The sequence below is a fragment of the Zalophus californianus genome, chromosome 12 (assembly GCF_009762305.2).
Source record: "Zalophus californianus isolate mZalCal1 chromosome 12, mZalCal1.pri.v2, whole genome shotgun sequence".
Taxonomy (NCBI): domain Eukaryota; kingdom Metazoa; phylum Chordata; class Mammalia; order Carnivora; family Otariidae; genus Zalophus; species Zalophus californianus.
This window is the reverse complement of record NC_045606.1, coordinates 84,315,057-84,340,599: the sequence shown is the minus strand read 5'-3', so window position 1 is coordinate 84,340,599 and position 25,543 is coordinate 84,315,057. Positions and strand designations below refer to the sequence as shown.

The 25,543-nt window shown below is 51.3% G+C and overlaps 1 protein-coding gene across 7 annotated transcripts; it reads right to left on the bottom strand.

The window, feature by feature from the left end:
* Positions 1-304: 304 nt before the first annotated feature.
* Positions 305-23,099, bottom strand: CPA5 (carboxypeptidase A5). 7 transcript variants are annotated; one of them, XM_027573940.1, is made up of 12 exons: positions 22,285-23,099; positions 21,346-21,557; positions 20,110-20,191; positions 18,885-19,019; positions 8,579-8,677; positions 7,292-7,393; positions 6,000-6,101; positions 5,532-5,642; positions 5,044-5,134; positions 1,489-1,688; positions 1,126-1,210; positions 305-624 (listed from the first exon to the last, which is right to left on the bottom strand). In XM_027573940.1, the coding sequence occupies exons 2-12, from the start codon at positions 21,459-21,461 to the stop codon at positions 437-439; spliced, it is 1,311 nt and encodes a 436-aa protein (XP_027429741.1). In that variant the 5' UTR covers positions 21,462-21,557; positions 22,285-23,099; the 3' UTR covers positions 305-436. The 7 variants fall into 7 exon arrangements, with proteins under 7 accessions (XP_027429741.1, XP_027429742.1, XP_027429743.1 ...); XM_027573941.1 differs by lacking the exon at positions 22,285-23,099 and adding an exon at positions 22,059-22,268; XM_027573942.2 differs by lacking the exon at positions 22,285-23,099 and adding an exon at positions 22,059-22,268 and having other exon boundaries at positions 21,346-21,536.
* Positions 23,100-25,543: the final 2,444 nt, after the last annotated feature.

Sequence of the window (25,543 nt, the reverse complement as noted above, 5' to 3'; positions counted from 1 at the left end):
CCTGTCCGTACCCACCTCTCCCTCGGGCTGCCGGAGATGCCACCACTGGAGCCCCACTCCCTTTGATCAAACATTGGGCCTTCTGGATCATCTCAGAATGTAAACACCAAGGGGATAGTGTGTATCCCGTAGCTCCCAGAGAGTGAGTTATCGGCTCTGGGCCTGGAGAACGCTGCAAGAGGACTAAATCTAAGGGCTGCTAGCCCCCTGATCCTCCTGAATTCCTGAGGAGTGAAGAGGCATTTCAAGCCGCCCCTGTCCCCTCAGTGCTGAGCCCAAAGCACCAGAGGCCACCAAGCCTGTTCAAACTTGTTATTTATTTCCTAAGGGGTCAGGGTAAGTGTGTGGGGAGGACCATGTATCACTTGGGTTTCAGGAGGAGCCCCAGGCCTTGGGGAAGGGAATGAATGCTCCTGCTCTGCCCTGAGTGGTGTTGCTAGTAGGGGTGATTCAGGGTGTGCTCCATGATGGCGCGAAGCGCCAGCCATGTCTCCTGGGCCGTGGGGACGATCTGGGAGGCCGGCAGCAGGAAGCCATAGCTCCCCGTGTCCCGGAGCTCGAAGGTGAAGGAGTACTTGATGCCACTGTCATAGGCCCAGTCGACAGTGATCCCGCTGGCCACATCTGGGTATAAAAGGGCAAAGAAATGCCCCCAGAAGAAAGAACAGGGTGTGGTCCTAAGGTGCAGAAGTATCCTGAGTGGAAAGTGGGCCCTGGGGGCCAAACCCCAACTCACCCCAGACAACACCACACCTTCTGACCCCAGCGTCAACCTGGGCCACACTCTGTCCCCCCTCCCCATTCTCTGCCCCAGCAAAAAGAAAGCTCCCTGAGGCCACCAAGGAGCTTTCCTTCAAGAAGGATCTTCTCCTTCAAGGAACATCACAGTAAGCCAGACATTGGGAACCAGGCATTAATTAATGCTGCAAAGAAGGAGTTGCCTGTTTCTGGGGACCACCACTCACCCCTCTATTCAGATGTGGACAGCAGCTCTGACCCCGCTCAGTTAGATCTACGGCACTGCCCTGTGGCCAACCAGCCCTGCCAGTCAGCAAACAGCCTGCACCTGCCCAACCCCAGGTGGATGTGGGGCCTAGAGCAGCACCCAGGGGAAGGCTCACTCACAGAGGGTGGTGCTGATGCTGCCATAAATGTACTCGATCCCGTGGACCTCATACAGGGCCTGCACTGCGTCCTTCGCAAGATTGTACTGCGAGATTGCATCCAGAGGGTGAGAGGCTGGGGCTCCCCACGCTCCCACACCCTCACCAGCCGCTGAGAAACCCGGAAGTTGAATGTGCAGATGGCTCTCATGAGAAGGGAGCACAGCCCCTCTGGCTTTGAACTTGACCACATGTGAGAACAACAAGCTCTCCCCCTCCTCCCTAACATGGGGTCAACTGGTCCAGACCCTTGTTTCAGAGTGAGGGCCTGAACCTCTGGCGGTCTGCCTGATGCCTCCCCCAAGCCCCAGGCAGCCAATCTCACCAACTCCTTCTGGTTTGGAACCGGCTCCAGTGAGTGGCCATAAGGGTACATGATCATCTGAGAGTAGCTGTGAATGGAGATCAGAGCCTTGATGTTCCCATGGGCAGTGATGAAGTCCACAATGGCCGCCACCTCAGGCTCCGACTGAGGGGAGGGCCCACGATAAGTCTCTGAGCAGGGGTTGTCATTAGAACCATTTCCTGGAAGAAAAATAAAACCATCCAGAGGGTTCGAATTCCCAGGTTTGGGAAAGACAATGTTCACAAAACATCCAGGTATTCCTCTACATCTCCCAGCCTCCTCTGCAGTTTGTTTGAGGTCATGTGACTACTTCTGACCAATGAGAATATGAGCAGTCATGATGGGTCACTTCTAGTTTGAGGCTGTTAAGAGCAGGCATGACTTCTCCACAGTCTCCTCTGTCTATGTGGTTGGGAGCAAAAAACTCTAGATGGAGGAAGCATCCTGGATCCCTCTGTCACGGTCGGAAGAAAGCTGCCAAGGAGAGTCACCTACCCACGTTGGACTTCGTGTGCCTGAAAAATAAACTTTTACCGTGTTCAGCCACTGAGATTTGGATGGCATTTATCACTGCTGCACACCCTAGTCTAATACATCAGAGGAGTGCATTCACACCATGACTCAGCAACTCTGTGGGCCTTCTAGAGAGCTCCTTTGGCTTGCCCTTTGCTTAAGTCCTGACCAAGGACTTAGAAAAGCGGGACTGCCTTCAGAGGAAACTCTAGGTCTCCAACCCTGGCTTCCCCGACGAGCGGCGACCCCTTCGAGCTGACCCTTCTCTGCCGACTGTCCACTGCCAGGCCGAAGGCTTGGGTCGGTTGAGCGCTCAGACTGAGTATCTGCTCAAGCTTTGCCACAACCGTGGCCCCAGGAGCAACATGGACTTGGGGCCAGGAAAAGAGAGAATAGAGCCCCATAGCTGCCTGAGACTGGTCTGGGAGCCACAGATGTAAAGAGCCTTTGGCAATTCTTCTTGGGGACCTCAGTTAGGGGAGAGGAGCTGAACTTCTGTTTTGTTCACAAATTTAATTGGTTCCCATCTCCTAGATTCTTTGCTCTCCATCTCTTTCCTTCCTCTTAGCCTCTTCTTGGGTCTTCTTCCCTTCCCCAAGGGCCCTGTCATGGAGGGCTGGGCTGTGGGCTGGTCAAGATTTGCGGGTTAGGAGCACATCTGGAAAGAGCCATCCCAGTTCCTCCTCTCATTCCTCCCTGAAATGCCTGCACACAAGCCTGAGGCCATGGTCAGGGGTCACCCCAACTTCTGAAGCCTCCTGAGGATGCCAGAGTGCTCCCCTAGACCCTCAGGGCAGTACGCTGGCTGGAGGGCTGGGGGGCTGGCCCAGGGACCAGCTGAGATGCTGCGCTAGGCTTGGAGCAAACCACTGCTCCCCGGGGAGTGCAGGTGAGGGCGGCATGAGTGGGAGGGATGGTCTACAGATGACTCATTATGCAGCAATCAAATTAAGGCAATGATAAAACCATAAACAAAATCTTCCCGCCTGAGTCACCAACCCAGGCACACACTATTTCTGTCCGCAGGCAGGCCCAGAGGCGGTTCTGTCACCGGGGAGTGCGTCCCCCCTTGGTCTGCGGGGTCCCACCTGGGGTGGGGACCCAGGCTAGAAGGGGATGTGTCTGCAGGAAGCGAGGGTGAGGAGCAGCCCCACAGGCTGGACAGCGGCCCTGTTTGTTGTGTCTGCCGGGAGCTTCTGCACCTGCTCCACTTGATGAATGACAAACAGCAACAGATGAGCAGAGCGGGGGAGGCTGAGAGCTTTGTCTGCGTTTGCAGCCCACGCGGGGAAAGCGGTTCCCCTGCCAACGACCAGGTGGCTTTGCCCAAATATGGAGAAACACTTCAGGCCATTAGTTCTGGTTTGAGCTAAGCAGCATAAACTAATCTTCCCCGGACCAAATGGGAATTAGCTGCCTGCCTCTCTCTGACGTTCACAGTCCAAGTCCTCTGAGCCTGCCTGTGTCACAAGTACCTGCTAATGGATTCATTAGCTATTTATTTTTCCTTCTCTGAAAATGTAATTTGTAGCAAGGGGAAATCTCTGGAAGGACATGGTAAATTATTAAAAGCAGTAATCTTTGGGTAGTGGGATTATGGGAGTTTTTTGTCCCCCCTGGGCTTTTTTTTTCCCATATATTTTTTTTATATTGTGTATATTACTGATTTTCCCCCCCTCTCCTGCCCCCTGTGGAGAAACACACAAAAAAGTTATTTTCCTTAAGAGATGATTTGTCTTTCTGCTAGCCAGTTTATCTTGGGGTCCGTGGGCACCGCTTCAGCCAGTTCCGAGGGGCCCACATGGATGCCCACTCGGGGCAAGTGTCTGGTCATTTGGAGGTGAAAACACCCATTTTTACACGGTTGTGTTCCCTTACACAAGCAGCTACACACAGCACCGGATTCTCAGACAACCCCCACCCACAACACCACGGGCTGAGAGGCCAGGAAAAGAGAGAATAGAGCCCCATAGCTGCCTGAGACTGGTCTGGATGCTTCAGATGCTGATTTTTCAATGAGAACCAACTGAAAGAAGCCAGATTTTCAAAGTGATGGGAAGATCTAGAATGTTCTATCTCATTGGTTTGGCCTCCCATCTGTGGATCTGCTTTTCAACAGCAATGGCACTGTCTCCTTGGAGCCAAACTCCGACCCCCCACCCCACCCCAGTGTAGTGGGTGCCACATCTGGAGCCTGAAGGCTGGGCCCATGCAACCTGTCCTGGCTAGACCTAGCATGCCACCCATCCAATTGCTGCATTCCCAGGATCCACATAATGGTCTCTAGGTTTTCTGGAGGCCTCAGTTTCCCCATCTAGTCCCTATTCTCCTGGTATGGTAAGGGAGATAATCAGGAATAACACCAAGGAACTTGGGAGGAAGCTGCCCACCTCTGCCTAGAACAATATGACCCTGCAGACATGCACCAGGCCATCAGCCCAGGATTACAAAGCTTAGTTGTCAAAAAATAAAAACCAGGCTCAAGTCAGAGTTGATAAGAAATTGGCTTATTCTATATTAAAACTATTGTTCTGGCCTCCTGAAAGGGCAAATTTCAGGTCCTGGCTCTCAGGAAATGAGTTTGGAGGCATTTTCTTTTGGTGGGCTCCCTACAAGGAGGGGCTAGAGGGATTTGCAGGGGAGGGCATAAAAACTGAGTTTTGAGCAACCAGCAAGACCATCTTGTATCTCTTAAAGGTACAACCTGAAGACTATCTTGTACCTTCCCCTACCATATTTAGGATTTGACCCTTGCAGTTGGTTCCCCATGCCAGGAGCTGTTTCCCGTGTTTCCCATGGAGCCTGCACATATGCATATGTTGACCACGCATGTGCAACCTCTCCCCATATCGCACGGCCAATCCTAGGCATGTGTTTGTCTGTCCCCGTCCATGACTCACTTGCATTAGCTAACTACCCCGTCTCCCAAGGTATGCGTCCACATAACCTGACCGTGTGGGAGACGTGCCAAGGACCAAGTCCTCCTCCAGCCCTGCCCCCAGGTCCAGCAGACTGCCATACCTCCAAAGCCTGACTTCCAGTTCCTGTTAAGATCCACACCAATGCAGAAGACTCCAGGTCTGGTGGACTTGTTCTTCCTCCACAGGCGGTTCTGAAAAAGCCCATGCAGGTGACATTCACCCCTTCCCCAGGGGTGGGAGCCTCTGACATCCTGACCTAAGAAGGCGGGTCTGGCAGGACAGAGAGCGGCAAAAGGAAGGAATCTCTAGGGCAGGCTGCGGCTGGCATGAGGATGGGCCAGGACAGCAGATCAGACTAAAGCCAGGATGTGGGGAGAGGCCCGAGGACAGGTGCAGGCTGCCAGCAGTGGCCTTCCCGGGCAGCAGGACAGGGGTGGAAGGGCAAGAGCCATAGCTGACCCGAGTCACCAGCCAGCCCCCAGGGAACCTCAGCTCAGCTTCCCAAAGCCATGGCACCCTTTTCTGCATCCCCCCCCCCAGAGCTGACCCTGACCCTTGCCCCTCTCCCTCCCTCCCAAATGCCCTCACCATGCTGTGGGTAAATGCAAACCCATCAGGGTTGGTGACAATCTCCATGAAGATGTCCATGGCATTCAGTATGTTTGTCAGGGTGCTGTCTTTGCCATATTCACTGACAATCTGCAAGCGAGGGCAGAGTGGGGATGGGGGAGGGTTGGAAGGGATGGGAGGCGCTGCCAGGCTCTGCTCTAAGGTGGGTCAGGGCATTTGCACAGCCAGTGGCTGCAGGCAGGGGTGGCATCAAGCCATCAGATACATTCTTTGTGCAGAATGAAAGGCTTGGATTTTAAACAACCAGGAGGCAGAGGCTGGGTGTGGGCACTGTGCTAAGGGCAGAGCACACGGCAACCGTTCCAAAGGACAGGAGGGGAGAGAGCCTCTGCGTTTAAACAAACCCAGTATAAATTTTCAACTGGAGACACCCCGAAATAGTCAAACAGTCCCCACCCCTGCCCCACCCCCAACGTCTGCGCTGACCTTCTTGGCAGTCCAGATGCCAGTGGCGTGGGTGATCCACTCCCGGGAGTGGATTCCAGTGTCGATCCAGATGGCCCGGCGCTGAGAACCTCCAGTGCTGAACTGGGTAAAAGCACAAGGTCCCAAACAAGTTTGAACTGAGACAGCTGCAGGGCTGTCCCTAGGCTTCCCAGGAGCAGGCCCCAGAGGTCTGCGCACCACCTGGGGTGGCGCTCTGGGCCCAGGCGGGGGACTGAATGTGCAGGTACTTGTGCCTGAGTCCACGAAGTGTGGGGGCCCTGGGGTGCAGTGGGGCTTGTGCACGTGGGGAGTGGAGTGATCCAGCCAGAAGCACAGAGCTTCCTTCAACTAGTGCTTCTCAAACTTTAAAGGGCACATGAATCCCCCAGGATCTCACTACCATGCAGACTCTCAGTAGGTGTGGGGAGGGGTCTGGGGTTGGGCATTTCTGACAAGCTCCTGGGGATGCTGCTGCAGGTGCCAGGACCACACTTTGTGTAGCAAGGTCTTAGACAACATTAAAGGGAGAACACGCCCAGCCACCAGGGGAAATCAAGGCAGAGATAGAGGAGGTCACATCCCAAGGGAGAGGAGGACACTTGGCCCTTTGGAAGAGTCTCCCGGGGCAGGGTTGAGGGCAACAGTGCCTGTCTGCTCTGAGAGCTGGGTGTCAGGGGCCCTGTGGGGTCCAAACTCCCAAGCGCCCTTTAGGGCACATGCTAGGAATTGTTTTCGGGGTGGGGGGGTGCTTCACACTCCTACCTATCCTGCCTCCACTCATGACCAAGGGCATTGTGGCTGCCAACTTTGCTCAAACTCTGTTTCCAGTGGCCCCTGGGAAGGGCTGGGAGGTCCCCACAGACTCAGGCCTATCTGAGGGGCTGCCTGAGCCAGACGACCTCAGTCATTTGGAAACGAGGTCTCTATTTACCTCTCTTCCCATTTAACAGATGACGCAACCAAGGGAATAGGGAGAAAGCCGGCTCCCCCACATTCACATCCCAAGACCAGGGTGACACAACCGCCACCCTGCAGTTCCATCTCCTTCGCAACCCTCCCACCTACTTCCTGACCGAGGAGGGTATGCCGGGTCATGGCACTGTCGCCCGCCCATACCTACAAGGGTGGGGCCCTGAACACCACAACCCCAGAGCTGTGGGTCACCTCGGGGCAGGAGGATACACATCTTCTCTGTCCCTACAACTCCCACCCAGCCATGACCCCACGTGAGTTCAACCTTATGCCGGAGGCTCTCACTGTAGAGTCTAGTGGTCAACACCACCAGCTCTTACCTTCAGGACAAGAATGGACCGATTTTCAAAGCTGTGGCCAATCCGAATTTTTGAGACAATATCTGAATACTCAGTTACAAAGTTGTCAATCCAGCTATATATCTGCAAGAAATGATGTATATCAGACAGGCACTTAGGCAGGGAGGGGCAAACCCGAGGGTCTCCCCGGATATTCTCCCTCCCTCATCCCACCCTCCTGAATGCTTTCCCACCTCCCTTGAGGATCTAAAAGAACCCAGATGGAGAACTGCCCAAATCAAAGACACCCACCAGGCCTAAGGCAATAAGCTGCAGTCGGCCTGGATTCGAAGGCCACTCACCACACCCAGAGCTAAGCCTTCGCGCGTGATCAGTCACTCAGTCCCCAGGGTCAGCCTGCAAGGCTCTCTCAGGGTGGAAGTTTCTCTTGCTTCCATTTGCTGGGCCCACTGAGTCTATCTGACAGACCCCACAGACCCTGCAGTGCTGTTAGGGTCTTCTTGGCCCTTTTAGATTCTAAGCCCTCTGAAGGCAGGATTATTTATGTCTGATACTAATACACATTGACAGGCCATATTAACCCCTTCCTTTCCTCTATCAATGTATATAACTGAATTACCAAATACATGGGAAAAAATGTATTTTTTCTATTACAGGCCATGTGAAACAGGGAGTAACGGTGATGGTCAGAGAGTGGGCAATACCAGTATCACTATGTCCTTTACATGAAAATGGGACCTGAGCCTTGAGTTTCTTTCTGGACTGGGCGTCTCTATGTTCTCCTTTATAAACCGGTCACAGTTGGTCACACCTGCCCTAGCTGGCTGTCACTGTGATCAAGCATTTTCTCCAACCGAGGCAACTCTGTTCTACTCTACCAAGTGGCTCTCCAAGGTGCCTGGCTTCCTGCCCCTGCTACACCCTAGCACCCACAGCTGGGGCCCCTTGACACCAGAAATGCTTGTGAAGAGGTCGAGACCCCTGAATCCCCAGCCCCAGTGTTGGCTATGGAGACGACACCCCCTGCAAGTGACGCGTCCCTACCTCAGCATCCTGCCTAGCAGGCCCATTACTCTGTCCCATACCTACCCCGGGCGGCACTGTTGAGCCACAGTTCTCTCTGAATCCTTGCTTCTGGACTTCTTGGAAGCTGAGAGTCTTTCTCCCAGTGTCTGCTCTGCATTCCCCAGTGTCGGCTCACACTCTCTCTCAGACCTCAGTCTTTCATCAGTTTCTGCCCGAGTCTGGAGACCCCGGGAGCCCAAAGGGACAACAGAGCCCAGAGCTTGACTGGGCAGACAGACCTACCTCCTCCAGGGTGTGGTAAGAGGAGTAGCTGAAGCTACTGGTGCTGCGCTCCAGCCGGCGGGACTTTGCCATGGCTTCTCTCTCCTCATCCAGCAGCACCTAGGAGACAAGAGCACACACTGGAAGGGAAGGGGAGGACTGGGCCAGGCCCGCCTCCCCTGAGCCCTGCCTCCGCTGGCTAGGCACAAAGACAGCACTGACACAGGAAAACAAGCCACCATGAGTGTGAGCTGCACAACGGGAGGAGACGCCGGTTGCTAGGTGACTCTGCTTGGCAAGCCAGCATTCGTGCCGCCATTTCCCAAGCGAGCACAGGGCGAGGAGTCCGGAGAGCTGTGTTCCAAGTCTGCCGCCAACTTGCTGTGAGGCCTTGGCCTCAGTTTCATCAGCATGAACACTGGGACAGTGAGAACCTGCCTTGCCCATATCATAGGATAAATGTAATCATGGATATGAAAGTGTTTTAGAAAAGTGCTCATGATCTACTGGTCCTCTAGGGACACTGCTGAGTCAAGGCCCAAGCTGAACCATGTACTCCTGGAGGAGCAGAGGGCTCCCCCGACCCACAACAGCCACTCTACCCACAGGAAATAGCCTAACAAGTGACGTCCAGGCCATCTGGAAAACCAGCTGTGGACTAAGCAGGGCCAAATAATTATGGGATTAATGTGCCAATGGTCTTTTACTCACCTTCTTAACTGCCTCTGAAACACAAGTATAGGTGAGCCAAAAGCAATGTCCGCGGGTGTCATTTGGAGTTGGTACTCAGTCCCTACGTGCTCCTTCCCACTGACCACAGGGAGGGCATGTAGTTGGATTGGATTGCCCTCCTGCATCGTTCTGGGACGCTTTTCCCAGCTTGGGACTCAGTGAGGTGGGCAGGTGCCCTTCACCCCAAGCTCATACCCTTACACTGGACAGAGACACCCCAGGATTCTGTGCTGACTTGCAGCATGGGAAGTGCCTGGGCCACTGAGCTGTGAAGGCTGAAGACCTCCCCCCAAAGTCACCCCGGTTTGAGCTCTGCAACCCAGTCAGTCTTAGTGATGCCTTGCTTCAGGCCAGAGCATCCTTTTAGTTTACGAGGCATCCCTATACTCATTATCTCAGTTGATCCAGTCAGATGACCAAATGACAGGGTAGGAATTAACTATTCATGTTTTAGAGATAAAGCAGATTGGAGAGGTGAAGGGACTCAGTGGCAAAGTCAATAAGGGGCAGAGGTGAGGTAAGAACCCAGATACCCTATTCCTAGCCTTGGGTTCCTTAAGGCTGGCTAGCTATCAAAACCCTAAGGCTAATAAGAATAATAAACACATATATTATTTATAATATGCATGATAGACATATATATATATGCACACACATAGATATACATATCTACAGGAATATACAGTTGATCCTTGAGCAATGAGAGGATTAGGGGCACTGACCCCCACACAGTTGAAAATCCACACATAACTTTTGACTCCCCAAAAACGTAACTACTAATAGCCTACTGTTAACCAGAAACCTTACATAAACAGATGATTAACACATTATTTTGTCTGTTATATGTATTATACACTGTATTCTTACAATAAAACAAGCTAGAGAAAAGAAAATGTTATTAAGAAAATCATAAGGAGGGTGCCCGGGTGGCTCAGTTTAGCCCCTGCCTTCGGCTCAGGTCATGATCCCAGCATCCTGGTATCAAGTCCCACATCAGGCTTCTTGCTCTGCGGGGAGCCTGCTTCTCCCCTCCCTCTGCCTCTCCCCCTGCTTGTGCTTGCTTTCTCCCTCTCTCTCTGTGTCAAATAAATAAATAAAATCTTAAAAAAAAAAAAAAGAAAGAAAGAAAGAAAAGAAAATCATAAGGAGGGGTTCCTGGGTAGCCAAGTCCATTAAGCGTCCGACTCTTGGGGGGCGCCTGGGTGGCTCATCTGTTAAGCATCTGCCTTCGGCTCAGGTCATGATCCCAGGGTCCTGGGATCGAGCCCCGCATCGGGCTCCCTGCTCGGTGGGAAGCCTGCTTTTCCTTCTCCCACTACCCCTGCTGTGTTCCCTCTCTCGCTGTGTCTCTCTCTATCAAATAAATAAGTTAAAAAAAAAAAAGCGTCCGACTCTTGATTTTGGCTCAGGTCATGACCTCAGGGTCATGAGACCAAGCCCCGCGTTGGGCTCCACATTCAGTGCGGAGTCTGCTTGAGATTCTCTCTCTCCCTCCCCCTCTGCCTCCACTTGTGCCCTCTCTCTCTCAAAATAAATAAAACCTTTTTAAAAATAGAAATCATAAGGAAGAGAAAATACATTTACAGTATTGTGCTATATTTATATTAAAAAAAAAAATCCATGTATACCCACACAGTTTAAACCCATGTTGTTCAAGGGTCAACGGTATGCTTATCCGTGTGTGTGCGTGTGCGTGTGTGTGTGTGTGTGTGTGTATACAGAGAGACCAAGCAAAAGCAAATGTGTAAAATGTTAACAACAGATAAAAGTCCATCATACTACTCTTGCAGTTAGAACGTGTTTTAAAATGCGGAGAAAGGGGAACCCTCCTACACTGTTGGTGGGAATGCAAGCTGGTGCAACCACTCTGGAAAACAATATGGAGTTTCCTCAAACAGTTGAAAATAGAGCTACCCTACGATCCAGCAATTGCACTACTGGGTATTTACCCCAAAGATACAAATGTAGGGACCCGAAGGGGTATGTGCACCCCAATGTTTATAGCAGCAATGTCCACAATAGCCAAACTGTGGAAAGAGCCAAGATGTCCATCGACAGATGAATGGATAAAGAAGATGTGGTATAGATACACAATGGAATATTATGCAGCCATCAAAAGGAATGAGATCTTGCCATTTGCAACGACGTGGATGGAACTGGAGGGTGTTATGCTGAGTGAAATAAGTCAATCAGAGAAAGACATGTATCATATGACCTCACTGATATGAGGAATTCTTAATCTCAGGAAACAAACTGAGGGTTGCTGGAGTGGTGGGGGGTGGGAGGGATGGGGTGGCTGGGTGATAGACATTGGGGAGGGTATGTGCTATGGTGAGCGCTGTGAATTGTACAAGACTGATGAGTCACAGATCTGTACTTCTGAAACAAATAATGCAATGTACGTTAAGAAAAAAAAAAGAAGATAGCAGGAGGGGAAGAATGAAGGGGAGTAAGTCGGAGGGGGAGACGAACCATTAGAGACGATGGACTCTGAAAAACAAACTGAGGGTTCTAGAGGGGAGTGGGGTGGGGGGGTGGGTTAGCCTGGTGATGGGTATTAAAGAGGGCACATTCTGCGTAGAGCACTGGGTGTTATGCACAAACAATGAATCATGGAACACTACATCAAAAACTAATGATGTAATGTATGGTGATTAACATAACAATAAAAAATTATTAAAAAAATAAAAAAAAGTGTTTTAAAATAATGAAAAAAGCAATACCCCGAGCACAGGAAAACATGACACTAAAATGTCAAAAAATACCAAAATGTAAACAATGCCTGTTAGAATAGAAAGATTATGATTTTAAGCCATTTTAAAATTTTCTCTATTTTTACATTCTGGCAACATGCTTATACTAAAATACATATGATCTTCTAAATGAATAAATAATACTAAAACAAAAATAAAAACCCCTAGTGGCTACAATAAAGGAGCAGCCATAGACTCTGGCCTCCACCATCCCTGCTGCAGATAAGGCCGCCGCCCAGTGACCACCCGCTCCCCCGCTGCCCCAGTCAGCTTGCTCACAACCCTCAAGTTCGCAGATTTAAAAGTAGGACTGGAGAGCAATGCCTGGACCTCATTTTCTTTTCTTTTTGAGCACCGACTGCATGTTAGGCAATGGTGACTGCAATGTTTTCTGGCCGAACTGGCTGGGCTGGGCACATTCCCACTTGGGCAAAGCTGGGATTGCTGGTGGGGTGAGGGAAGGCTGGACGAGCCTTGATCCTCGCTGGCACAGGCACCACCCTGGGAAGCTCTAACAAAAGGGACTTGTCTTCTCCCAGGAACCCAACGGAAATCTCAGCAGCCCACCATGACCAATGCGTGCCCTAACGTCACTCTGGGCCGGGCATGAGCAGCTGTGGAGAGCAGCTGCAGGGGAGCAAGCAGCCTGGGTTGGTGCACCCGGAAGTCCCCCTCTGGCCCCACAGGAGTGAAGGGTCCGTACATCCGAATGCCTAGGGAATTGGTGGAGGGCCTGAGGCGGTGGGTGAGGGTGGAGGACAGGGAGGAGAAATTGGGAAGACAGGACCAGAGGACCCAGCTCTTCCCACAGACCCCCAGGGATGCCCACAGGAACACAGCTCCCACGAGGCTGTTCTTTGTTCCACAGAACAGCTTGGGGGCAAATGGGAAATCAGCACCGAACTGCAAATAACTTTCCAAACACCCTCACAGGCTTGTGAATGGAGACAAGACCCGCTTACAGATTGGGAATGCTCAGCCCTCACAGCTGGGCCCCAGTTCCAAGAACACTAATCTACCCTGGCCTGAAAACTACACAGATGTTTGCTCCCTTCACAGGGCCGAGGGAAGGAGATGAGAGAACTAAGAATGCAGTCTTGCCACAGGCTCAGGGAAGCCTAATTACAGCCCTGTCAGGCTTCTCAGAGAGAAAAAGAAACAGCTCAGAAGTAAGCCATTTGCCTCCCTGGAAGCCATAACCTGACAAGGAAAGTAATACCTTGGTGTGAATTAATTTATGACAGGGGTAAGGAAGGATGGGAACACTGAGCAGAGAACAGCACCTCCAGGATGGAGGAGGGCAGGAGGCTGAGGGAGGCCCCGGAAAGGTGAAGTTGACGCCTGAAGGGAACCGGCACTCGGCAGCTGAACTCCAACCATAGACCCAAAATGGACACGGCTCCAGGTAACAGCGGATGGGGAGCGTCTCACCCCCCACCCCCACCCCCCAGCCACTCCCGCTCTGTGACAGTAGCAGGCACCTCTCCTTATATGCCCCCGGCCTTCTCTTCCAGGTGGGCCGCAACCGCAGTCCGCACCTACATGGCGGTGGCTACAGATCTGGGGTTCTCCAAATGGACCCCCTCAGAGGTCAAGGCTGAGTGGTGGCCCCACTGCCCAAAAGGCAAAGTTAAATCCACCCACACCACAAACAACGGCAACTGCTGAGGCCGCAGATGGCACAAGAGCAGAGAGGGTACAGGGCCTGAAGCCAGGTTGTCTCAGGTTGAATCCTGACACCATCATGGACGGGCAAGTCACTCATCTCTCCGTGCCTCAGTTTACCAAAGTATTAATCTCTGTGTGCCTTCATAAAGCGGGGGTCATGTTATCACACACTTGAGCACATTCTTTAAAGTGTTCTCGTGAGGATTAGAAGGGTTAATCGGTAAGTGCTTGAACCGTTGCCTAACATTCAGCTATGAGGAGCCGGAGGAAGAAGGCAGGGCAATAGTCATCCTGGGGGCAACTCCCGGACTCTGTGGTGGAACAGTCATTACCAGGCGTGACCGGGAAATCTGGAGTCCTCCAGAGAGAAGTGGTATCTGGAGGACTTGGATGGCAGACGGCCCCCATTAACGGTCAGTCAGCAAAGGCCCCCCTCCCAGGACCAAGAGAAGGGCCAGGCCTTCTCTCCCTGCACCCTTGGAGCAGCCAGACTCTGCCTCTCCCTCAGGCCCTTGCCCATGACTGCTGCTGTCCTCCCTTGCCTTCTCCTGCTCATCCCTGCCTGGCCTCCTCCCCTTTTAAGAGCTGCTGCCCAACCCCACCCCAGCCACCGTCATGGCCACTTTTTTTAATCTCTTATTTCAGTGAACAGGTGTTTGTTGAGCACACACTGGGTACTAAAGATATGGCAGCCAAGGAAAGAAAACTGCCTGCCTTCCTGGAGCTTACAGTCTGTCAGGGGAGACAGACAATAAACAGCATAATTACATAAATTAGATAGGATATTAGAAGGTGGTAAGCGCCAAGGAGAAAAGTGAGGCAGTGGAAGGTGGGAGGGAATGGGGGAATGTAGGAGAAGGGGACAACTTAAAACAAGGTGAAAAGGTGACCTGTGAATAAGGTTTTGAAAGCAGTGAGGGAAGAGGTCATGCAGATATCTGCAGAAACAGCATTCCAGGCCTAAGGACCAGGAAGGGCAAAGGGCCCTGAGGTATGAATCTAGTCAAGGGCTCTGAGGCAGGAATGGGTCAGACAAGTTCAAGGAACCTTAAGGAGGTCCAGGTGCCTGGAGCAGAGTGAGCAAGGGGAGAGCAGTTGGTGATGTGGGAGTGGGGCATAGATCATGTGGCGCCTTGTAGCCATTTTAAGGACTTTGGCTTTTACTCTGAGTTGGGAAGTCATTAAGGGTTTTAGGCAGAGAAGTGACATCATTGAATACAATACGTAATACTAATAATTTTAAGGGACCCCTCTGAATGCTGGTCTGAGACTGGGCAACAAGGAGGCTAGGGTGGAGTTGGGAAGAGCAGTAGAAGACTCCTGGAATAATCCAGGGGCGGGGCTGACGGCGCCCTGGCCCGAGGTGGCAGCATGGAACGGTCAGACACATTTTAAAGGGAGAACTGATGGGATTTGCTGACAAACTGAATGTGGGATGTGAGAAAGGAGTCGCGGATGACTCCAGGCTCCTTGTCTGAGTGACCGGAAGGATTGGCGTTGCCGTTTCCTGAGACGGAGAAGGCTGTGCAGGAGCCGGTCGGGCAGGGGGTGGTACTCAGGTTGGAACAGTGAAGTCTGAGACGCCCACTAGCTAAGCAGGCAGGGGGTAACGGGGCGGAGGTGGTGGGACATAGGAGTCTAGAGTTCAGGTTGAATGTAGGAGTCAGGCTGGAGCTCTAAGTATGGGGACCTTCAGGGGGCTGAAGGTAGTCAACACCGGGATCCCGGATGAAGGGGTAGAGGAGAGGTCAAAGGACAGAGCTGGGAAACAGGAAAACAACATGAAAAGGAGCAGCCAGTAAGGTGGGATAAGACAAGAGAGGGCAGAAGCCAAGACAGGACATGTTTCAAAAGAGGAGAGAGTGACCAGTTGTGCTGAAAGGTGAAAGAACAACGGGCACTCACAGCTGACCGCTGAGTTGGACTTAGGAGCTGTGGGTCATGACACAGTTTGGGTGACATGAGGGGTGGATGGTTTGCCCCAAGAGAGGGATGGAGATGGCAAGTACAGCCCATATTTCCAGGAGTTTTGCTGTGTGCGGAAGCAGAGAAATGGGGTGATAGATAGCTGGAGGTGGAGGGAAGGGATCAAGAGCAGATTTTTTTTAGGGCAAAAGAAATACCTCTATATTTGTATGCTAATGAGAATGATCCGCTGTTTGGGGGGGGTGGATTGGCAAAGCAATATTTACGCTAAATTGTGTTTTGCTCTAGATGCTCAGAGCACGGGTGGTTTTTGTTTTCTCCTTTGTGCTTTCCCCTATTTTCCAAATTATCTAACATGAATATTTATTAATTTTGTAATCAGAAAAAAGCCATTAAAATCCACAGAGCTGATTGCTCAAGTGAAGCTTTTCCATGGTGACTCATCCTAGAGAAAAAAAAAAAAAAAAAAAACTACACCAAAACCAAAAGGCTGAAAAAAACGGGGAGGTGAAGAAAAATTAAATGCAAATCGAGCTCACTCAGAATCAGATAATTTCTTGCCTGGCCCACTGCAATTTTCTCAGCACCCTCCTTCCTGTCAGTCTCTCCCTGCTCCTGTCCCCAACTCAACATTGTCACTGTCAGAGGGATTTTTCTTAAATGCAAATCTGATCTTGTCAGAGCCCTCCAATGGCTCCCCCACGATTTTCGGGATAAAATCTCGACCTCATCACCCAGCAGAGGATGCCCTTTGTGATCTGGTCGGGTCTCATCGCCAATCGGGGGGGCCCCCTTCCCCTGCCGGTAACCCCCCCCCCCCCCCCCCCCCGCCCTCGCCTGCTCTTCAGCCGCACCGTAATTACTGCCTTCTGAGAGCCGCGTGTCCTCGCTCCCATAGCAACCTGCTGCACTCCATCAGCACACTCATCCACTCCATTGTAATCACTGATTTACTCCCCTCCGCTCCCCACCCCCATGACACCGGTGCCCCTGGATACAGGACCAGAGTTCTTATCTTTGTATTTCCTGCACCTTGCACACAGTAGGTATCTCTGCACCAGTGGGTGGAATGAATGCACCCACCTCTTCTACCTCACGCAGCCCCATGATCACAGCTGGCGGGTGGGGGGTGGGGGCACCTCCCTTCCTCAAAAATCTCCGCCTCTGGCCAAAGCAAAAGCCCGCACCAAGGTTTTCCCCTCTCCCTCTCAGCCTGGTACTGTCCAGCAAACACACCTCCACTTCTTTCCTTCCCCCGCATCCATTAATTCAGCTAAAATTTATTAAGCCCCAACCGAGTGGCAGGTGCTCTCAGAGGTGCTAGGGTATAAAGAAAGACAACGGGCCTGATCCTGGACCTTGAGAGGCTCAGGAGAGGGGGCTCTGGAGACAAAGACCAACATAATAGCAAGGTCTCTGTCTGGGCATGCTCTTTCTGAACCTGCCAATAGAGTAATTTCTGCGACAGTTGAGGGCCCACCGTGCAAGAGAAACTATGCCAAACACCGCAGCTGAGAAGGTTCGGAAGAATCGGAAGAAATTTGGCCTGTGCATCAATAACTGAAACATAAGGCTGGAGGCCAACAACCTGAGTGGTGCAAAGCCTTCCCCTCCTGTTAGCACCTCTGAGCTTTTCTCCTCCTGGACACCCTCCCCCTCATCACCACAAATCAATTCAACACAGCAGCCTCCCCCAGGGGCCCCCAGCTCCTCTAATCCAAAATGGGATCTTAAGTATGACCATCAGAGCTTGATGCAGTGCAGACAGAGGGAGTTGTTGGTGAAAATCCTGCCTGGCTGGGTGAGGGCTGAGAGTCCAGGGCATCTTACTAAGAGGGAGTAAAAAGCATTATCCCCCCCCCTCCCCCAAGGATTCCAGGCCCAGGATGACAGGAGGGGACAGGCTGAGGAGAATGGGGATGACAGCTCCAAAGGAACTGGTGGGCAGGCTCAGAGGTGCCTCTGGGGCCAGTCCTGATGTGCAGAAATCAACAGAAAATTTTGAGAGACCTCTTCATATCTGTTTGCCAAATCCTGCGGGGTTTCCAGGGCAAGCAGGGAAACGCAAACTTCAAAATTCAGGCCTGGGCTAAAGATGAGAAGTGAGTGCTATTTCTTTTGATGCGGCATCCTGTCTCGTCTGCGGGAGTTTCCCCATTTTGGTTTGTGGGGGATTAATTAGAGAAAGAGCCCACCCCTCCACGTTGAGCAGCAAACACATGTGCCTGATGAGGGATAAAGGTCTCTGAATGGACCTAAGTGGCCCAGCCCTGTGGTTGCCTGGGAAAGGAATGTTCCTAATGCGTTTATCCCCTGGCATGTGGTGTCAAGTCTGTGCGGCCGGGAGACTGGGTTCCCACACTCCCAGCCCTCAGAGATGAGCTGTGTCACAGTGTGGCTGGGGGGGAATCTAGGTGGCTACGACTCTACAGGCCCCCAAAAGCATCTGCAGAGGGGTGCGGCCAGAGAGGCCTAACCGGCACGTGGTGCCCCCAAGAACAGCTGTAGGAAGGAGGCTCCCTGGGATATTTGTGAAGACAGAACAGTGGAAATAAAATGCCATGACGTTCAGAAAAGACTCTGTAAGGTGTGCTGACCAGCGGGGGTGGGGAGCTTGGCATGGCCAGGAGGGAGGCTCCCTCTGCCCTACCCGAGGGCGGGTCTGCAGCCACCTCTTCCCAAAGCCATTGCCCTGGGAGTGTCCTGCCGGGGAGAGGTGCCCAGGACTGAGAGCATTGCGGTACCGGTGTTGGGAGGGAAACTACAGCGGGTCCACAGTTAAGTTTCTTTCACCTCTTCCCACTTCTCTGGAGTGAAGGAACTCTCTGATACTGGATGGCTGAGACACCGCAAGGACAGGAGGGACAGTCAGAAAAGCCAAGGGAGGCATCCAGAGCTGCTTTTTCCTCGTGCCTAGGAAGACCTGAGCTACCTCCTCCTGCCCCCCTCCTCCCGGCTTCCCTCCATGGCCGTGAGCTGCGAATCCCTCCCCAAGAGGACTCGCCCACAAGTGGCCGCCATTATCACACTAGGAGACCCTCCCCCTGTGGACTCTGTCCTAGATTTAAATATTCTCTGATAAGTGTGAGCTTTCATTCCTTCCATAGCCGGTTCACAAGAATGCAGATGGAACTCTAGAAACAAGATGTCCACTGTTAGCCCTGGCTTGTTTTCCTCTGTGTCGGGCCCAAACCAGAAAGGCATGTGGAACGGGGGCCCCTAGCCGCAGCCCTGGGGCAGGACCTCACCTGGATGTCCTTTATCATGATGCTGTAAGCAAGGCCGTGAGACTCCAGGTAAGCTTTGATGTCTTTCAGTTCCGAGAAAGGAACTCTCATATCCACAGGGAGGCTGGGCCTGGCTGGGTTACGCCAGAAGTCCACCTTGGTCACAAAGGAAAGGAAAATAGACACATTTATCATGCGTCCTTACTCACCATCCTCTAGGCACCTCAGGGAGCCAGGTGATCGTCTTCTCTTACATGGTTAAAAGGGCCCCAGTTCCAAAACGAGAACCCTAAAGCCAAGCAGAAAGACAGGGGCAAACAAACCAAATCCCCGAACTGAGCTCCCCTCCGTAATTCCAAGCACCTTCATCTCTCAGTCTCCCCGACACACTGCAACCTCACCTGGACCCCAAGAGCCCTACACAGTTGCTAAAAGTGAGACAGCTCATCATATGGGGCATGAACATGGACAAGAACTCTGGTCAGAAGAGGGAGGCATCACTGTCCCCAAGCCCCGGAGAGGTGGGAGGCACCCAATCTGGATTCCCATGCCATCCAAATTTCCCAGTTTGTAAAACGGAGAGAACTGTTATAAAGTGTTATGCATCCTGGGAGAGAGGGGTACTCAAACAAACAGGGACAAGGGCTGCGGGCCACCTCCAGAAATATCTGGTTGTTTCAACAGCCCTCCAACAAAACTCTTCTATTCTAACAGTTGAAGAGAATGTTTTCCATCATGGAATACTTGCAGAGGACAATGTTCTTGGAAACAAATGCTCAGCCTGACAGGGACGAACCCAAATAAAACACAGGTTTGCCAAGCTAAGCCATTTCAGTTGGGAAACAGATGTGTCCAGGCTGCACTCAGCATGGCGTCCCACCCAGAGACCTATGTGCTTCCCGTGTGGCTTTGGGACATTCCAGTCACTTGCGAAGTGGCCCCTGACGGGGTCTGCTCAACAGGCCCCCATCTAGGACAGAGGAGAAAGCCAAGAAGGGTCACCCAACCTTCTGGGCGAGTGTTCCCAACCTTTCCTGAAGAGGAGCCACATGTGATTTTCCACAGTGTTGTGCTTTTTGGCAGAGCTGTCTGGCGGGCAGGCTTGGGGTGGGGGGAGCAGGCGAGGGGCTGAAGTTATAAACCTTCCCCCCCAGGAAAAAAAGTAGATATGCCAATAATTTTACACATAGTGCAAGCCACTATAAGAGAGTTCACAACGTGCTCCTCAGTCCTGAGGAGTCCTCACCTTCTGGGGCTTCAGGCCCTCCAGGTCCCTGAGAACTGAAAGCTGCTTCTCATTTTTAGCCAGGACTCGAAGAACCTGGTCTCTGGAAAGACACAGGGAGGGCAGAGGGAGCTGCGGAGAGGGCTTCCTGGAAGGCTGGGCTGCTTGGAGGAGGTGGAGTGAGAAGACACCAGGCCGAGGGCACCTGGCGGGAAGGCTGGGAGGCCAGAGGACCCTGAGCAGAAGGATGCGTAGCTCTGGGAAGCACACAAGTCCTTCAGCCTGGGATAGGGGCCGCTCCAGCCTGAGGACAGACCACCTAAAGGACTAAAGAAAGCCTGGCAGAGCTCCTGATGAACCCAGAGCCAAGACGGGGGAGGAAGTACGGGAAAGGAACTGCGGGGAATGGAGGAGGGCTGGAGAACAAAAGGAATGAAGGGGAGAAAGGCATAGATCCAGGGGACAGGGGAGACCAACTGTGGCCCCAAGTGCTCTTCATACAAGGGCCCGGGGCCGTGATCTGTCCAAACCCTGGGCCCTCTCCGGTCTTCTCTCAAGAGGTTGAGGACACGGAAGAGGAGATCAGCCTCACGCTACCTTTTGGGAAGAAGCTGAGCCCCTTCCCATCCTGTTGGAGGAGCGGTGACCTCCAGGGTCTGCTGCCTGGGATGGCGCAGGCTCCCTCCCTGGCTGGCTCAGACATCAGGGAGGATGAAGCCCCTCACTAACCCCCTCTCTGATCACCACTGTGGACATACCATGGAGTAGTCACCTTGCATGATCTTTGGGAGGCTGAGAAACAGGTCCCTAGAGGGCCTGGTGTGAGACACTAGGGCTTCTTGTTATTCACGGGGGGACAATACTGCATCCCTAGGGCAGGGAGACATAGTCTTCTGGCGGTTACTAACTTCTTTAAGAATCAGAGGAAAGTTATAAACCTTCCCCCCAGGAAAAAAAGTAGATAGGCCAATAATTTTACATATAATCAAGAATCAGGGGATTCATGGAGCCCTGAAAGCTTCCCCATGGGCTGCCGATTAAGAACTCACGTGGGGAGGGACAATAACACAGCTGCTTGTCCTGCCCTTGAGCATGGGCATGGGAGATTATGGACCTGAATGGGAACTAAGGGACCGACTCCCTCCACTTTGGCCAGGTCCCAGTAGGACAGCCACCTCCCCCTGCCCCCCCCCACACACACCTGGTCCCCAAGCTCTCCACAGCCACTACCCCCCGCACTAAAGAACAGCCACTCACCCTGTGAAATTCATTTGGCCCAAAGCTGCCGCCAGAATAAAGCTGAAGACCAGGAGCATCCACCTGTCCACAGGGGACGGGCCAGGGCCCACGCCTCCTCCAGGGGCGCCCGGCATGCTTCTTCCTTCAGGCGAGCTTCAGGGGCCTTCCTCGTGGGCAGGCATGGCCGAGGCCTCAAGACAACGTGGCACCTAAAGGCCGGCAGGCCCGGCCTGAGAATGGGCGTTAGGTTCCCTCGGGGGAGACCCAGCGTGTGACTCCCACACGCAGGGCCTGGGGAGAGCTAGGGCCACCCCTCCCCACTGCCAGGCCAATGCCCTCCTGGGAAGAGGAAAGAGGGAAAAAGGAAGACGAGGCTCTTGGCTTTCTTTCCTCCCTGGAGGTTTGCTGGGCCAGCCTCTGGTGGACATCAAATCCTCCATCTTCGTAGAAAGTTGAGAAGAGCTAGAGGCCCAAGGAAATCACTCCTTTCCTCCCTCTTCATGGAACGTTTCTCTTTTGCTCTCCTTCTCCCTCCCCATCCACTCACACTTCCCCTGGGCCACGTCCTCCTCACACATAAGGGTGTGGACGCCACGGAAAGAATGCTGGGTTTAGACACAGAGGCCTCGTGCTCACTTCCTGTCTAAAAGACTGTGGGCAACTGCCCTAATCTCTCTAAATCTCAGTTTACTCATCAGGAAAACAGGGTTAATAATACCTCCCCTCCCTACCTCACAGGGGTTTGGGGGGGTATTAGATGAGACAACTTGGGTGAACTGGCTTGGCCAAGCCTGCAAAATAGAATGTATTATTTCAAGAGCATTAACGCTTAGTCACGGCTGCATCTTAGGTCGACTTGAGTTGCAGCAGGGAGAAGGCGGACAGAAGGGAATGGAGAGGGGGAACCAAGGAAAGAGATACATAGCATGGGAAGGAATTCGGGGAAGACTCCCTTTCCTCGATCTTCAGCCGGTCGCCAGTAGGCTGGTGCAGGTAGTGCATTTTCTGCTAGACACCAAGCTCCGTGCAATCATTATGGTTCTCGACAGACAGCAGAGTCAATTTCTCGGTCCTGCCGAAGCCCCACACAGCCCCCTTTATGATCTGGGAAGAGCGGGAATAAAGCCGAGGCCAGCACACAAAGCAGTCATATTGGAAGGAGAGAGTGAAAGATGATGCCTGAATGGTAAATGAATCTAACAGAAAATCCACAGGAGGCCGAGGAAAAGCAGAGACTAAATCCAACAAAGTTGTTCAGCAGAGGACGTCAACAAAAGGCCACTTAACTGTCACCGGCGATTCTCAGAAGCCCCCCTCCCCATCCATCCTTTCCCAGAATGGCCAATTAACTGGCCATGTGTGCAGAGAGGGGAGCTCTTTTATTGACAGAATGCCCTGCTCCCACACCCCGCCGGACCTACTCCATTATTTTGTGGTTCAGCTGTTCAGACATGCCAAACTCTCCTAGAACCCTGGCTTTGGGAACTCTCAGACAGAAACATTAGCAAAGGGTTTAAGGACCTAGAAAAGAAAGCAATTAGGCTTTCCACCCAAGTAACATTCAGCTTTAGTAGACATAGGAATAAAAGAGTGTACTAGTAAACAATAGCTCAGGGATTTAAAAGAAAAAAAAGTGGGATGGTGCTAGTCACCAAAAGTACCCAGCATCTTCTTGTTCAAAAGCATCATTTAAGTCACTAATAATAAGACAACTATCCCTGCCTTTTTGGTTTAGGGGTGGGGAGAGAGGGAGAGAGAGAGAAAGATCGAGAGCAAGAGCAAAAAAGAAAGAGAGAGAAAGAGAGAAGGGCACTTCAGAATTCTTGAGAACTCTATGGCAGCCCTTCCGATAGAACTTTCTGTGATAATGGAAATGTTCTATGTCTGCACTGTCCAATGGGATAGCCACTAGCCACTTGAAATGTGGCCAGTGTGCTAAGGAATTGAATTCCTTACTTTATTTAATTTTAATTAATTGCAGTAATTTACATAGCCACATGCAGCTAATGGCTATCACATTACAGAGCAGAGTTCTGTGGGAATTCACCAGCCCTACAGCAGTACCTCCAATGGCTGGACTAGGAGCAGAGACACACAGCTCTGCTTGACTTAATACCTAATATTGGCTTCTCACTCAAAATTCATTATTCATCTAATCATTTACTCAATAAATGTCTACTGAATATTTGCTATGTGCCAGGCACTTGCCAAGGTGTGGGAATAAAACAGAGAGCAATAACAGACCTGGCCCTTAGATTTCTAATGGGGTAAGTAGACAATTAATTTAAAGAGCATGCAATAACTGTAAAAATATAGCTGGTGTGTGTGCTACAGTATGCCATGAGGAGAGGTACCATGGACTCCATACAGACTGAGGACACGGAGTTTTCTGAAAGAAGTTCTGTTGGAGGACTTTTATCTCCTGCAGGTGGGGGGTTTAGAGGCCCCAACAATCCTGCCCACGTGAAACAACTAAAATGCTGGATAACATATTTTTAGTAACACTTAAAAGGCATCACTGAGTTGGCATGAGAGTAAGAATCTACAGATCTCAAAAAGGAATAAAAGCCAGACACCTGAATGGTAAACAGATTTTCCCCTGGAAGAGTTCTCTCAAGCCCAGTTCCTGATCTTCCTCCTAGGAGAATATACCTAGGATCTAGGGTCATTTTCCTTCTGCTCAAAGTAGATCTTTTGAAATTTTCCTTTAGTGATGTTCTCTGTTTTTATTTGTTTGAAAGTTTTTGTTTTGCTTTCATTTTATTTATTTATTTATTTATTTTATTTGTCAGAGAGAGCACAAGCAGGGGGAGTGGCAGACATGGGGAGAAGCAGACTCCCCGATGAACAAGGAGCCTGATGTGGGGCTCAATCCCAGGACCCTGGGATCATGACCTAAGCCAAAGAGAGATGCTTAACCGACTGAGCCACCCAGGTGCCCCTCATTCTTTTTTTTTCCCCCCCTTAGGATTTATTTATTTATTTGGTGGGAGGCAGGGAGAGAGCACAAGTGGGAGGGATAGGGAGAGGGAGAGAGAATCTCAAGCAGACTCCGTGCCGAGTGCAGAGCCCGAAGTGGGGCTCACTCGATCTCATGACTCTGAGATCATGACCTGAGCCAAAACCAAGAGCGGGACAGTGAACCGACCCCACCACCCAGGCACCTCTATTTTGCTTTCATTCTTAAAATAGTTTACCTGGGTATCCATTCCAGGTTGATTATTGTTTTACTCTCAGCACATTGGAAACATCTCCCACAGTCTCCTGGCTTCCATGTTTACTGTTAAAATATAATTGATTAGTCTAGTCACTGTTCTTTAGCAGGTGATCTTTTCTGATCCCTGGTTGCTTTGAAGATCTTCTTTGTCTCGGATGTTCTGCAGTTTATTTTCGTGTACTTATTCTTCAGCTATCCCAAATAGATCTAGAGATGCAAAGTAATTGCAGTCAAAAGCCCAACAGTTCCACAAAACTTCACAAGCTGATAAAAATATACACGAAAAAACACAAACACACATCCTAAGAGTCAAGACAATTCTGAAAACAAAGTGGGAGGACTTTCTACATGACACATTAAAACATATTATAAAGCTATAGTAATTAAGACACTATAGTATTGGCACAGATAAATAGAGTGCAGAAACAAACCCAAGCATATTTGGAAACTTCCTTTTTTGCAGACTTGGCATAGCAGATCACTGTGAAATAGACAGACTATTCAATATATGTTTCTGGGATGATTGTAGATGTAGATGGAAAAAATGGAATTAAATCCCTATTGCACCACACATAAAAATCAATTCCAGGTAGATTAAAATGCTCACATGTATAAGGCAAAACTGTAACACATTTGGAAGACAATATAGAGAATATTTTCTGAAGTTGGGATGGGGAATAATTTTGGTAAATAAGACATAAGGAAAAAAAGAACATAAAGTTTCCCATAAAGGGCAAGATGGATAAAATCAACAAAATTAAATTAAATTTTAAGAACTTCTGTTCTTAAGATCCTTGACAGAGAATAGAAAGCCGACTTCAGGGACGCCTGGGTGGCTCAGTAGGTTAAGCGTCTGCCTTCAGCTCAGGTCATGATCCCAGGGTCCTGGGATTGAGCCCCGCATCGGGCTCCCTGCTCGGCGGGGAGCCTGCTTCTCCCTCTGCCACTGCCGCTCCCCCTGCTTGTGTTCTCTCTCTCTTTCTGTCAAATAAATAAAGA

What these genes read in the sequence shown, in the direction of transcription:
- CPA5 (XM_027573940.1), bottom strand. Translation starts at nt 21,461, where the DNA reads ATGCCGGGCGCCCCTGGAGGAGGCGTGGGCCCTGGCCCGTCCCCTGTG. An exon ending in TTGCATTTACCCACAGCATG is followed by an intron (nt 5,135 to 5,531) that starts GTGAGGGCATTT and finishes GGGCTTTTTCAG; the next exon opens with AACCGCCTGTGGAGGAAGAA. An exon ending in TTCCAAACCAGAAGGAGTTG is followed by an intron (nt 1,211 to 1,488) that starts GTGAGATTGGCT and finishes GCAATCTCGCAG; the next exon opens with TACAATCTTGCGAAGGACGC.